This window comes from Piliocolobus tephrosceles, chromosome 12, assembly GCF_002776525.5.
Source record: "Piliocolobus tephrosceles isolate RC106 chromosome 12, ASM277652v3, whole genome shotgun sequence".
Lineage (NCBI taxonomy): Eukaryota > Metazoa > Chordata > Mammalia > Primates > Cercopithecidae > Piliocolobus > Piliocolobus tephrosceles.
The window spans coordinates 110,757,258-110,771,719 of record NC_045445.1 but is presented as its reverse complement, the minus strand read 5'-3'; the positions used below and the strand labels follow the sequence as shown (position 1 = coordinate 110,771,719).

Here is a 14,462-nt window from a genome sequence, read left to right as displayed (position 1 = left end):
TGGTGTTTAAGCTTTGATCCTCAAAACATATCTGAAATCACATTCCCTATAATGTGGAGCCATCTCTCCTGCAGAGAGAATTAAGCTTCAGGGTGCAGCAGACATGGATGAGCATTTAAAGGGAAGCTGACATCTACCTAGAAGACAGATTCACTAAAGTCTTCCAATGCCAGAGAAATGCCATGCTTTGGGCATTTGGAATAGTTCCTACTCTGCCTGGGAGCTCTATACCTTTATCTCCAAAGGAGATGACCACTCCCTAATTGACACACTCCACCCTCTTGTTCATGGGAGAATTCTGTTGGTCATCCAGACTCACCACTGTGCATTAGATCCATGCTCATCACTGAGGCTAACCCAGTCCTTGTTTCCAATCATGAATGGGCAAACGTTTTCCAGCTCTTTAAGAAAAGTGAGGAAGATGCAAAAAGAGAACTAATTCTGGAGGAAGGAAAAAAGGATATAATACAGGAAACAGAAGAAAACGTTACCAGAACATACTCTCAGAGTTTAAGAAAGACAAGAGGTTTATAAAATGAGAGCAAGCTGTCATAGAGGGGAATAATCAGGGGACAGGCGAAAGTCCTTGGAAACTAGAAAAGTTACTACAGAATTGACATCGTGCAGAGGACTGACAATGCTCAGTTCCCCGGCCTGCCCTCGGAACTCAGCGTGCTCCTCCTCCCCACCACCACCATTCTGAAGGCCTCCGCCTCTCTGTGCACCAGTCCCCGCCCGCCTGATGGCGCGCGCCACTCCCCCGATAAGGGTCCCCCCCGCCCACTTCCGGTCCCTTCCCCGACCCTGCCACAACCACCACCGCCTGGCCTGGAGGACCCCGCCCCTCCGCCGGCCACCACTGCAGATGGTGGTGCTCCGAGGCCCCAGCCGCTGCCGCCGCCATGGCCACTGCCGATGCCGATGACCATGCCCATGCCCATGCCGCTGCCCGCTCCGGGACACTCGCGACCACACCGCTTTACCCCACCTACTGCCCGCACCCGCTCTGCCTGCCCTGGGCCCGCTGTGGCAAGTGCACCAGAACTACCGCCCCAGCTGCGAGGTCGCCCTCAACATCAACGTCAACCTGGAGCTCCACGCCTCCTATGTGTACCTACCCATGGCCTTCTACTTCCACCAGGACGATGTGGCCCTGGAGAGCTTCAGCGGCTATTTCCTGCGCCAGTGGCAAGAGAAGAGGGAGCACGCCCAGGAGCTGATGAGGCTGCAGAACCTGCGCGGTGTCCGCATCTGCCTTCATGACATCAGAAAGCCAGAGCGCCAATGCTGGGAGAGCGGGCTCAAGGCCATGGAGTGTGCCTTCCACCTGGAGAAGAACGTCAACCAGAGTCTCCTGGAGCTGCACCAGCTGGTCAAGGAGAAAGACGACCCCCACCTGCGCGACTTCCTGGATGAGCCACTTCCTGAACCAGCAGGCCAAGACCATCAGAGAGCTGGGTGGCCACCTGAGCAACCTGCGCAAGACGTGGGCCCGGGAAGCAGGCCTGGCAGAGTACCTCTTTGACAAGCTCACCCTGGGCCGCAGCGAGAAAGACACTGGAGCCCAGAGGGGGCCTGCAGCCACGGAGTGCCTTCCCCGGGTACGGCCACCAGGCGGGGCGTCCATGTTGCCCTTTCAGAATGTTCTCTTCAGTTTTCTCCTCTCAGTTTTACGGTTGTTGGCAATAAAGTTACCTGTTCTCAAAGCAATAAAGGTGCCCAGTTGATGTGCGTCTAAAACACTCTCACCTTTTAGGAATCAGGGCACATCCCCAGGCAGGTTTAAAGTAGGTATCCAGCAGTCTCTCCACTCAGCTCTGCCCCATCTGCATGCAGCTGAGGATCTGCGGGGGTGGAGGGGAAAGGTATTCTATGGGTCCCTGGCAAACATATCAGTCTTCCCCTTATAAACTCTGAGGGCATGTGGGATGGGGTGGGGTGAGGTGGGGTGGGATGGGGTGAGATGGGTGGGGTGCATGGGGTCGGGTGGGGTGTGCAGTCTTGGGCCATGGCATCTGCGGGTGTGTATGCATGGTGAGGTGTAAAGCATGGTATGAAATTCATCCTAGTGGTTGCCTCTGGAGAAGAAGGGTAGGAAATGTGATTGGGCAGGGATTAAAATAATATAGTCTTTAACTTGACATGAAAAGTTTTCTTTTTAAAATATGCATCGCTGGGTGCGGTGGCTCATGCCTGTAATCGCAGCACTTTGGGAGGCTGAGGTGGTCGGATCACCTGAGGTCAGGAGTTCGAGACCAGCCTGACCAATATGGAGAAACCCTGTCTCTACTAAAAATACAAAATTAGGCGGGCGTGGTGGTACATGTCTGTAATCCCAGCTACTTGGGAGGCTGAGGCAGGAGAATCGTGTGAGCCTGGAAGGCAGAAGTTGCAGTGAGCTGAGATCCTGCCATTGCACTCCAGCCTGGGCAACAAGAGCAAAACTCCATCTCAAAAAACAAACAAACAAACAAACAAACAAAATATGCAACTGCTAAGGATTTTTGCTTCTGGGGAGCACGATGGGGGCTCTGGTGGACGGTATGGTAGAGTACCACTTTGGCAAGCTCACCCTGAGTGACATGGATAATGGGACTGAGCTTTAGGCTGCCTTCCCCACAGATAGGGGTTTATTTCCTGCATATTGCCCTTACGAATCCTCCATTCATGGTTTTTCCTTCAATTGTACCATTTCTTCCATTAAAGCTGGTTAAAAAAAAAAAAGCTCAAAAGAAGGACTGAATAACATAAGGTCAAAGCTGAAGGTCAAATTTGTGATACTGAATATAAAGTAGAATAAAAGCCCCCAAAATGTCAAGGCAGTGACTGTCTGCTTTGAAGAATGTAGAGGGGTGGCAGAGAGTTAAAGGTGCAGATCAGGTAGAGCCAGTGTAGCTGATCCAGTTAGGAGACTAGTGCAGCTTAAGCTGTGATGGTGGCTGAGGAAATGAAGAGAATTTGACAAGTTCCAGATGGATTTTTGACAAGGAGAGACAAACTTTACTCATGGACAGGAGGTGAGGAATGGGAGAGGGGGAACATAATGTAGGTTCTGAAGTTTGGACCTGAAGACCTGGATTGATGATGGTGTTATTATCCCCCTGGGGACGGTTGCAGGGGTTCCCGGGGAGGAGGAGTGGGGAGGGCATGCCATGTAAAATCAGATTTTTATTAGATATCCAAGTGGAAATGTGAATCAAAGAGCTGCAAAAATGTTACGATTGGAAGTAGACGTATGAGGGACTTTTTATAGATGGTATCGAAGTCATGTGATTGGATGAGCTCACCAGAAAGAGAGTATAAGGGAAAGTATGAAAAATGCAGTCCCAAGTGCCGGGCAGCTAACATTTAGAGGATGGTTGAGGTGTTTGAACACCTAGAGAGTTTCTGGTCCCATCTTGACCTTTGTCTGCCCCAAGTTTATTAGCTTATTCCCAATGTCTGCCCCAAGCTTAACTGAAAATCCTCCTGTTTCTGAGAAGCTCCGAGTGGCCTTTGGATTCGCCTTTCAAGATGGAGAGAAAAGTTCGCCTTTTATGTTTTCTTCATGGCTCTGGACAGAAAGATATTATTTCCTAGTATAAAGAAGATTCCATATGGAAATGATACACTTGTTTCTCTATTTTTTTTTTCTTGTTCCCCTTTAAAAACTCTTCTCCTCTCTCAGTCCCCTCTCTATTTGACCACAGGAAATCTCCATCCATGTAAACCCTAATGTTGCCCATGTCTGTGGAAAAATACTTAAAACATCTATCTTCTGGGGCACAAGAGAAAGCTACAAAGAAACAAGAAACAAAAAACAAAAAAATCTTGTTTCTTCTGTGGGTTACAAAGGTAAAAGTCAAAAATTTACAGACTCTATGCTTTAGTCAAAGATATACTGGTAGCTTGCATCATTTTAAAGCTAGCAGATTGTTTTGAGCATTGTATTAGTCCATTTTTCATGCTGCTGATAAAGACATACGAAAGATTGGGCAGTTTACAAAAGAAAGAGGTTTATTGGACTTACCATTCCACGTGGCTGGGGAAGCCTCACAATCATGGTGGAAGGTGAAAGTCATGTCTCACATGGCGGCAGACAAGAGAAGAGAATGAGAGCCGAGGGGTTTCTCCTTATCAAACCATCAGATCTCATGAGACTTATTCACCACCAGCAGGACAGTATGGGAGAAAGTGCCCCCATGATTCAATTATCTTCCAATGGGTCCCTCCCACAAAACATGGGAATTATGAGAGTACAATTCAAGATGAGATTTGGGTGGGGACACGGACAAACCATATAAGCATTTATTAAGATATGAACAAGTTTAGTTGTGCAATAATTATCTTCCACATTTCCACATGTCTGCACTTTAACACTTTTCTTAAAAATTAGGATTCTGGCACTTTGAGTCCAGTTTCCAGAAAATGCTATCGCCTTTTTATGCAACTTATTCAAACTCGGTCTTCTTGTTGCATCTCTTTTGCTGCCTACTGTAAGGACTTCTGAATTCTCTGACTTTGTCTCAGCTGTTACCTGTTGAAATACATATGTCCCTTGACTGTTCTCCTGTGGATATGAGAAAGAACAGAGCAAGCGTCAATTTTTGAGTGTTTCAAACTTTAAGTTGACTGAGGGGACTTCTTAATTTCCTGTTTTGGAGAGAAAATTTGGTGTAGTGTTTTCTTAACCTCATATTGCCGAGGTTGAAATCCCATCTTAGCCACTCATTTTGGGTAAACTTGGGCAAGTTTTTTATCTTTTCTGTGCCTCAGTTTCTCCATATGTAATATAAGGATAATAAAAGCATTATCTCCATTGGGTTGTTGAGATTAATGAGTTAATATATGTAAATCACTTAGAGCAATGCCTGGCACAGTGTATGTTCACTATGTGGTACCCATGATTTATCACTGTCATCACCATTATCATCCTCTACTCTTTTTTTAACATTTAGGTTCAAGAGAACAAGTGCAGGTTTTTTATATAGATAAACTGCTGTCACGGGGTGGTCGTTGTACAGATTATTTCATGACCCAGGTACTAAGCCTTGTACCCAATAGTTATTTTTTCTGCTAGACTCCCTCCTCCAACCCTCCACTCCCAGGTAGGCCCCAGTGTCTGTTGTTCCCTTCTTTGAGTTCATGTATTCTCATCATGTAGCCCCCACTTATAAGTGAGAACGTGTGGTATTTGATTTTCTGTCCCTGCATTAGTTTGATGAAGACAATGGGCTGGAAGCCATCATCCTCTTCCCTTATGTTTGTGGTCTTTATGCTTTGGGAAAATACTTCACTTCTACACTTTGCCACTGGGGGTCTCTCTTGCATGTCTAGTAACCAAGTCGCCCTGCGTACTGAGAAGGAAAAACCCTTAGAAGTTGGTTTGGTTGTCAGGTGTCTCCAGGACTCAGGAGGGTACATGGTTGTTTTCGCTCCCTGCCCCCACTCCACACATACCTCAGACCCAAGACAGGAGGAAGGTTGTGCTGTGACAAATTTCCGAGCTATTCCCCGCCCCCGCCCATTCTATGTCAAACAACTTTCCCTTGAATTCACTCCTAGAACACTGCTTGTTCTTCCCAAATCCAGGTTGCCTGAGTCTCCTGTTTCCATCCTGACCTTCCTCCCACTCTTCAGATATGGACAAAAGCAACAGGATGAAGTGCTCACCCTGATCCCCACCTTCGTCTGGATGTTTGGAGCTGAAAAGGAGAGGAATGGCTGGGTGGACCTTGGGGGGAGAATGAGAAAAAAGAACACATTAGGGCCACTGATAACGTAACTAAAATCGACATATCATCATGAGCTTTGGCATAGAGGCTCTCAAGCTTTGCTGCAGATTCAAATCACCTGCAGAGCTTTTGAAAATCTCAATATCCAGGTGGCATCCCAGACCAAATACATAAGCCTCTGGGGCAGGGCCTGGGCATGCCAGGCATTGAAAACCAGCACTACCATCTGGCTGCTCAAAGTGTGGTCTGTGGACCAGCAGTATCAATCTAAACTGAGAACTTGCTAGCAATGCAAAATTTCAAGCCACACCCCAGAGCTACAGAATGAGCATCTACATTTTAAGAAGACTCTGGTTGATCAATTTGCACACTGGAATTTGAGAAGCACTCTTTAGCACCCTGGTTGCCAAATATGGCTGCACCTTGACATCACCTAGAGAAGCTGAAAATAATACTAATGCCTGGACTTAATCAACGTGCTCAATCTATACCCTCATGTAAGTACTAGACCAAATACAATAAAAACTTACTGTAACTTCAACAATTATTGACTCAACAATCAGTGATCTCTGTCTCTCTCACACACACGCTAGCTTTTATCTATTCTCTTGTTTATCACAAATTGGTTTGTTGTATAGCATGGGCTGGCAAACTGCAGCCAGCAATCCTAATCTGGCCCCCATTTTTTTGGTAAATAAAGTTGAATTAGAACACAGCCACCCCATTCAATTACCTATTGTTTGTGGCTACTTTTTCACTCCAGCAGGAGAGTTTGTAGTTGAGACAGAGGTCATTTGCAGTAGCTGCAAAGCCTAAAACATTTACTATCTCATTCTTTATAGAAAGTCTTTGCCAATCCATGTTTATGGTAACTTGCCGCAACCCTGAATTCACCTAAAGCTACCAAATATTATAAACTTTTCACCTCTCTTTGCGCATCTATTTGTCTTTTTATTTTTCTTTTTATTTTTTCTCTCTCTCCGTTAATATTTTAGAATGATTTGGATATTTGTAATATTTTAGACACATCGCGAACACTCACACTTACTACAATTTCAATCGTTACTTTTCAGACTAGTATCTTTGTATATTTCAGCAAGTCAACCTCTCGCCTTTGTGTCTTCAGTTTAGCCTGTCTCTCGCTGTGCCTTTTTTAAATTGAGGGCCACCAGTCATCCTGCTTCTGGAAGCATCAGAGTGGAACAATGCCTGACTAGCCTTTTTGATGGATTCTTCATAATCACATATTCATCACAGAGGCTGTTTAAAGTGTGCTCATTTTTAAGTTATCACAGTCTATTTCCATCATTTTTCTGTCTGTGAGGCATTTACCTTTTATTGATATGGAAAGCTACTTCCTGGCATGAGGAGTAATAGACTTCTTCCATTTATATCTATTTCAACTTTTGTGTTTTATAAGTTGGTTTTGGTTTATAATTTATTGTAATGATATATTAACTGTACCACATGCACCAAGGATATTTATTTATTTTTTTCCCTTGGGATACTTCTCTGTGCATGATTGTTTTCCTCCCAAATGTTTAATTATTCTATGAAGCATATTGAAAATCATAAGTTCCAATTCAAAATATGTATTCAGAACTATAAATCAAGAAATAGACTGAAGGTAAAAATTTGTAGGAAGGGAGCATTCATGCAGTTGTTTCTTTTCAGCCAAATAGCCATTTTTTCAACAATTTATATTGGGTTCTGTCATGTATTCCACACGTTATGCTTGACGCTAAGAAAACAAGGTGACTAGGACACAGATTGTGGTCTCAGTCGGACAGACATACAAATAGATGCCTCCAATATACTTCAGTACGATCTACAAAAGAAATAAACACAAAGTACTGTGTGACTCCAGGAGAGAAACGGGATCTAATTCTCACCTGAGGAGTCAGGAAACACCTACTGTGGAGGTGACATTGACTCTTGAAGGATGAGTTGGAGTTCCGCAGCTGGAGAAGAGAGAAGAGAGTACTTTAGTTACGCTTCTTTATTGCATAGGACCCAATAGAGGGGGAACAGTTACAAACACAGGGTTGTAAGGGAATCTTGTTGATGAGGTGATGTATTTACTAGACACAGAAGGGGGGATACATTGTTTTATATTTGAAGGAACTCCATAAAAGTCTCCTCTGAAAGGTCATCACTGACTTACTAGTTAACATCAACACTGGTCTCTTTTCAGCCCTTGCCCTGCTTGATCACTCTGGAGCCATTTAATTGTGTTGGCTAGTCCTTCTTTCCTTGGTTTTCCTGTCCTCTCTTGATTTGCCAAATATTTATCTATAGAGAACTACATAGATTTAATAACCCTCTTGAATTCTGCTTTTGTCCTCTTCAACTCTTGCTCTGTGTTCATTTCCCCCTGAGCCTAGCCTAGCCACCCCCAGTGGTCACTTCTCTCCCCCCCCCCCGTGTGTGTGTGTGTGTGTGTGTGTTCCAGATGGCTCATCTTGACCATGACACTTGAAAGGCCACCTATGAAGCGTCTCCCTCTCGGTGTACCCAGAACACTCATACTCAACAAATCCCACGATTAATTCATTGTCTTTTTCTCAAATGCTCACTAGATTTGCCACACTTTCCCCTACATTCACAAGTAACACATTTTATAGTCACCCTAGATTTATGGTTCTTACTCAGCCTGAATATATGTACTATCTCTCCTCTCCATATGCTCTTCTCCCCCTCAATGGGCCTTATCTTTTTCAGGCTATGATGATCTATGATCTAACAATTTTCCTAATCTCTGTACTGGTCAAAGCTCCCTAACCATAAAATTTGATCCTGGCTAGTCAAAGCAGAAAAGGAATTTTTAAAGAAGGATATACAATAACAAACTTGGAAGGCCGTAGGACCAGGCTCAGAAAACGGGAAGCATCATGCAAAATGGAGCCTTGTCTGCCATCTGTCTTGTCCTATTATCTCAAACAGGAATGGTGTTCTGATGTTGAGCTGCCCAAAGTAATAAACATATAATCTAATTTTTCTAACCCTCTCTTAATAGATGATATTGGTGCTCTGCCCAGATGCACTTGACCAGCAGAATACCCAAATGCTGAGCTGCTTGTGAGTACTTCAGCTGATGGCTTATGCCTGTGACCTTCTCAGAAGGAATACCCTTGGCTAACTGGCACAGCCAATGGCCCTGTGACACAGAGGTACAAAAGCCTGGACCTGTCCCTTTCTCTCTGCTGTGAGATTTGTGCTCCAGAATCTGTCTTATGTGAAGCCAACGGTAGACATTGACCAAGATCACTTATTTGCTTGGCTCTTTCCCCTGCCCTATCTTGCAGTACGTGTTTCCTCCAGAGTGCATGCCTTTAATAAATCCCTGCCTCAGGCTCCGCTTCCAAAGAACCCAGCCTAAGACCCACCCTCAAACAGAGTTGATCACCTTCTCCTTTGTCTTACCTCCATTTATACTACATTTCTTGTTAATGGCACTTGCCACTCTGTATGACAATTGTTTCTTCATATGCCTGGATCTTTTAATAGGCTATGGAACACTGGAGTACAGGAAATGTGTGAATTTTTTCTCTCATTAAGCCCTGGTATATATATAAACAGGAAATTAAAAGTGATAAGTTGAACTTACTTGAAAATAAAAGTCAGATCACAGTGGATTAAAGAATGAGTAGAAGTGAGGTAGTGGACCTAGTAATTATAGCGAAAGGTTATTCTTTTCAATGTCCATGTGTTCCTTGGAATATTATTATTGGCCTGTCTATTTTATCCACCAACTAGATTGTGGATAACTGAACAAAAATACGTTTTTAGCAATTAGTCTCTACTCAGAAGGATTTTTTACAAGACACAAAGTTCATGCAATCTGGTTAATTTCCCAAACGGGTCAGATATATTCTTTCTTTCTTTGTTAGCTTTGTTATTACTTACTCAGGAAGGGGTCACTTTTGATATTTGTGACTTAGAAATTTCTTCTGCATTTTAAGTTGAGAGCCTCACTCGGCTGCCACTTGGTGAGATGACATTGGTCCAAGTTCTGACCCTCATGTTTATAAATCCACAGGTTTGATTTTCTTAGTGAACCCAAAGTTGAACAGCTTCTCCGTGAGTGATCAGCAGCCTTTTTCTATAAAGTGTAAATATTTTACAATCTACAGGCCATATTGTCTTTGTCACAACTATTTAAATCTGCTGTTGTGGTGTGAAAGTAGCTGCAGACTATATGTAGATGTGGCTGTGTTCCAATGAAACTTTATTTACAAAATTTATAGGCTGGCCAGATTTAGCCTACAGGCTATAGTTTGCCATTCCCTGTTCTAGAAGATTGACTCACACCAACAATATTTCCAAGTTATTAATCAGCCACAAATAGGACTCATACAAGTGGGAGAGATTATTACTGCATCTTTGATCAGAAACTGGCCACTAGAGAAGCTCAACTTCAAATCAGAAGTTTCCTTAGTAAGCAACAGGTGAGGCAAATGAAATGTTTTGGTTTGTGTTCTTACAGAAGTGACTCTGCTACGGTTTGGGTATTTGTCCCATCCAAATCTCATGTTGAAATGTGATATGCAATGTTAGAGGTTGGTCCTGGTGGAAGTGTTTGGGTCATGGAGGTGGATCCCTCATGAATAGCTTGGTGCCCTCCCCATGGTAATGAGTGAGTTCTTGCTCTATTAGTTCATGGGAGAGGTGGTTGTTTAAGGGACCCTCTTACCTTCTCCTCTCTCTCGTTCCTTTTCTCACCATGTGATAGGCCTACTCCCCTTTTGCCTTCTGCCAAAAAGTAGAGGCTTCCTGAGGCCTCACCAGAAACCATGAAGTTGCTGGTCTCATATTTGTACAGTCTGCAGAGTGTTGAGCCAAATAAATCTCTTTGCTTTATAAATTACCCAGTCTCGGTAGTCCTTTATTGTAATGCAAAATGAAGACTCTGAGACAATGGTTTAAATGTAAGTAATTTATTTGGCAGATAATACCAGCAACTATCAGTAAGGAAATAAAGAAATAAAAACAGGGAATGGAAAGAAGCCAATAACATTTGCATTATTAAGCAAGATCACCAAAGTCAAGGAGAACATAATCTCCCTGGGAGAACGTGCCTCTGATTTATACCAGTCATGGCACAAGGGAGCTGGGATATTTATCCAGTAACTCGATCCATCATTGGTTGGGGGTTGCTTGTGGGGAGGATCAGAAAGAGATTCAGTGTCCAAAGAAAGGCTTCAGGCTGAGGGTTGTAGGTGCTGGCAGCTGCAGATTGGACAGCATGTATGAACATGGTAAACGCCAAGGGGCTGTGGGGGAGGGCACCAACAGCATCTGTTAGACTTATTTTCTCCAAAATGATATTAATAAGGTAGCATGGCTTACTGAGTAAATTTTCTATTATAGGATTTTTTTTCTGAATAAATGGAACTGCTCCTGTAAATCAACTAACCTTCCTCTCCATGATATTGGATAAGCATTAACATATTTTTAACAGTTAATCCATTTTGCAAAATAGTTCCTATTAACCCAGTTGATATAATACTGATATAGAACATAATTAGAATCATCATGAATATATCCTTTTCAAATTGTTTTGTTTATTTTGTCTAATAATATCTTTTTTAATAGTTGGGAATCATGGGGCTTGGGACTGAAAGTGGACCAAACCTCACCCCTCTCTTATTTGGCCTTGGTGATTCAGTGTACTATCTGTGCTCTTTTGCCATACTTATTGTTGGAGGCAGCCAAAGACTGGCCTGTGGGAGTAACTATGGAAAACAAGAGTGTGTACACACTCTCTGAGGGCACACCCGAGTTTTGGAACACAACCCCATAAATGAGGAACTCCACAATGCTGGCATGTCCAAGGCAAAGTTCTTAGGCTGTTCCATCAACTTTGTGCACCACTTCTATTCTCCTTGAAGCCAACCAACAGCAGTCTAAGCCTAACAGTTGAGCTCATGGGCTTCGTCACCATGCAGACCTAAGATAGATTACTATCTCAGCCACTTGGCTTTGCTGCATGGCATATTCATTCGGACGTAAATGTCAATACCTTCCTGGGTATCCTATGAAAAATCCACTTTCACGAAAGCACTTCAGGACAATGTAGACTCTCTTAACATTTCACAGTAGAGGCCAAGAAAGAGTTCACATCATTTTCCTCAAAACAATCAACTTTAAAATTTCTATTGACATTTATATTCTCCCAAGTCCCTTCTTGGCCTTCCTGATACAATGATTTTCTCTCTGTCCTTCATACAATACTCTGTGTTATAGGCTCCATTCTCTTCATCCTTCCCCTCACTTCTTTTCTCTTCCATTGTGATATGCAGTTGAGCCCCACCTAGCTCTCCACCTCATCAACATAAAGGGTTCTCCAGTTAAGAGGACCCACCTGCCCTAGAAGGCAAGTGCATTTATATGATATTTGTCGCAAGGGGTAAGGGATGAGAATTATTTCATATGCCTCATGTTTCCATAAAGGACTTCTCCTTAATATGCATTTGTTTGTGTGTGTGTGTGTTTCCACTTCATTCCCTAAGAACGAAACACATGTTGTTAACACTGCCAGCCTCTCTCTGCTCCCTTGTCTACTCCTTTCCAGCCGTGAAGAAATATATCTTTTCTGATCATAAACAGTAAGATAAGGAACGAAGTAGATGTGTATGGCAGCTACTTAGGTGTGCCACTTGGAGAACCTCTCCGGAAAGAACTTGCCACTCTGTTGCAAGGAGTGCGGCTACTTGACAGCCTCCAACTTTTGAAGGCCACATTCTTCTCGGAAAGCCTAGCCCATGAGGAAACACAGAAGGAATGCTAAGACCTGCCCGTTTCTGCCAATATGAGACTCAATTAACAGGAATTGTTTGCTTTTTTTTCTTTTTGAGGCGGAGTCTTGCTCTGTCGCCCAGGCTGGAGTGCAGTGGCGCGATCTCTGCTCACTGCAAGCTCCTTCTCCCAGGTTCACGCCATTCTCCTGCCTCAGCCTCCAGAGTAGCTTCCTCTGGAGCTACTACAGGCGCCCGCCACCACACCCGGCTAATTTTTTGTATTTTTAGTAGAGACAGTGTTTCATCGTGTTAGCCAGTATGGTCTCGATCTCCTGACCTCGTGATCCGCCTGCCTCAGCCTCCCAAAGTGCTGGGATTACAGGCGTGAGCCACCACACCCGGCCAGGAATTGTTTACTTTGGAGCTGTGCTATGTGTTGACTGAGACTTTGTCAAATCTGCATTGAGATCCCAGGCTTGTCCTGCCCAATCTTACTTTCTCCCCCTCACTCCATCTTGCTTTCTCGCCTCTTTCCTTTCATAGGTGTCATAGCCACAGCATAGTCTGAGACTTTCCCTGTCCAGTTTTGCTTCCTCCCCCTTTCATCTTTTACAAGATTTACCTCCAAATATACTGTTTGCACTACTAACTCTGTCTCAGAGTCTGCTTCCAAAAAGACCCAAATAATACAGTGTGGCTCTACAGCTCTACTTCTCTTTGTTTGTCTCTCTGTCTCTCTCCTATAATTTGTACAGAAGATTCAAACACTCTTACAATCTCCATGTGCTAAATTTCTTAGGGAATGGTTTTCTGCTATGAGTGGGAGGCTGGATTCTTGGGCAGATTGTTGGGGGCACAGTTTTGGGGGTCCATTATGACTATAAATCTAGTCTCATTCTGCAATTCAATCTTAGTTCAACAAAGGTGATATTTTTATCTCTGTTTTATTCCTGTGTTTTATGTCTCAATTAGTTTGCGACTCTGGAGGGAAATAAAAAGGGCTGCTTTATTTATCCTTTCAACCCCAGCATGAATAGAGGTTGAATATTTTAAAGTTCTTATGTGTAATTTAGAAGACTTGAATGATTTTCCAAGGGCCACATAGGGTATTCGTTCTGCTCTATTCCCATGAACTCATTTAAAAAATTCATCCAAAGCATGATCTTAAAAAGTAAATTGAGCAGAGTGACAGACAGAATTCGATTAATAAAGACACTATTGCAATACTTACTTCTGCCGATGGACTTATTGCTTCCTTGAAGATGTAAGGATAGAATGTATGGACCGTGAGCATGAGGCTTTCCTAGAATTTTAGTGTGTGTATGTATGCTCAGTGTGTGTGTGTTGGGGGGAGGTTGTTTGGTCCTATACAGGTTGTTTGGAAAGAGGCACTAGCAGACCGGTTTTAGGGTACCAGTCCTTTCACAATTCCTGTCTTTGGGAACCGCTATGCATACAGTTTTTGCTGAAGTGTGGGCCTAGGGCACTCCAACCTTCCCTACCAGCTGCCTGGCCCAGCTTGCCTCAGGTATCTTCCCCGTAGTGTCACTCATTGTTGCTACCCCATCTGTAACCAGGAGATCATGTGCAACTTCTGTGGACAGTTACTTGTTCCTATACTACCCAAGGCTATACTACCTTAAGTACGTGTCTTTCTGTGACTAAGGACATTCTTTGGCTATGAGAGCATGCTACACTCACTTGGGGAGCAAGCCAGCAAGGGCCAGGCAATTTAATGTCCTAGAAGTGACTTTCAACCAATGAAGAACAGAATTTGGTGGGTACCTCTCCAATTTCCTTCCTCCTCTTGGAGGGATAATTCTAAGGCATGATCTCTCATGATTAGCAGTATGAGAGATAGCAAAGTCTCTCAGCAGGTCCCTAGTGCATTGAGCTCCCTAGTAATAACTCACTCATGAATGTGCCTTTTATTGAATGTCTTCCCCTTTCTCTGTTTTCCCCTCTATGCTTCCTGGTATTACTCCTTGCTATGCACTGAATGTTTGTA

At 43.6% G+C, this 14,462-nt stretch overlaps 1 protein-coding gene across 1 annotated transcript; it reads left to right on the top strand.

The window, feature by feature from the left end:
• The first annotated feature begins 979 nt into the window (after positions 1-979).
• On the top strand, positions 980-1,727 carry FTHL18 (ferritin heavy chain like 18). Its single transcript, XM_023202627.1, is given in 2 exon segments — positions 980-1,414; positions 1,416-1,727. Coding segments are annotated over 2 exon segments (606 nt in total). The 5' UTR covers positions 980-1,120.
• Positions 1,728-14,462: the final 12,735 nt, after the last annotated feature.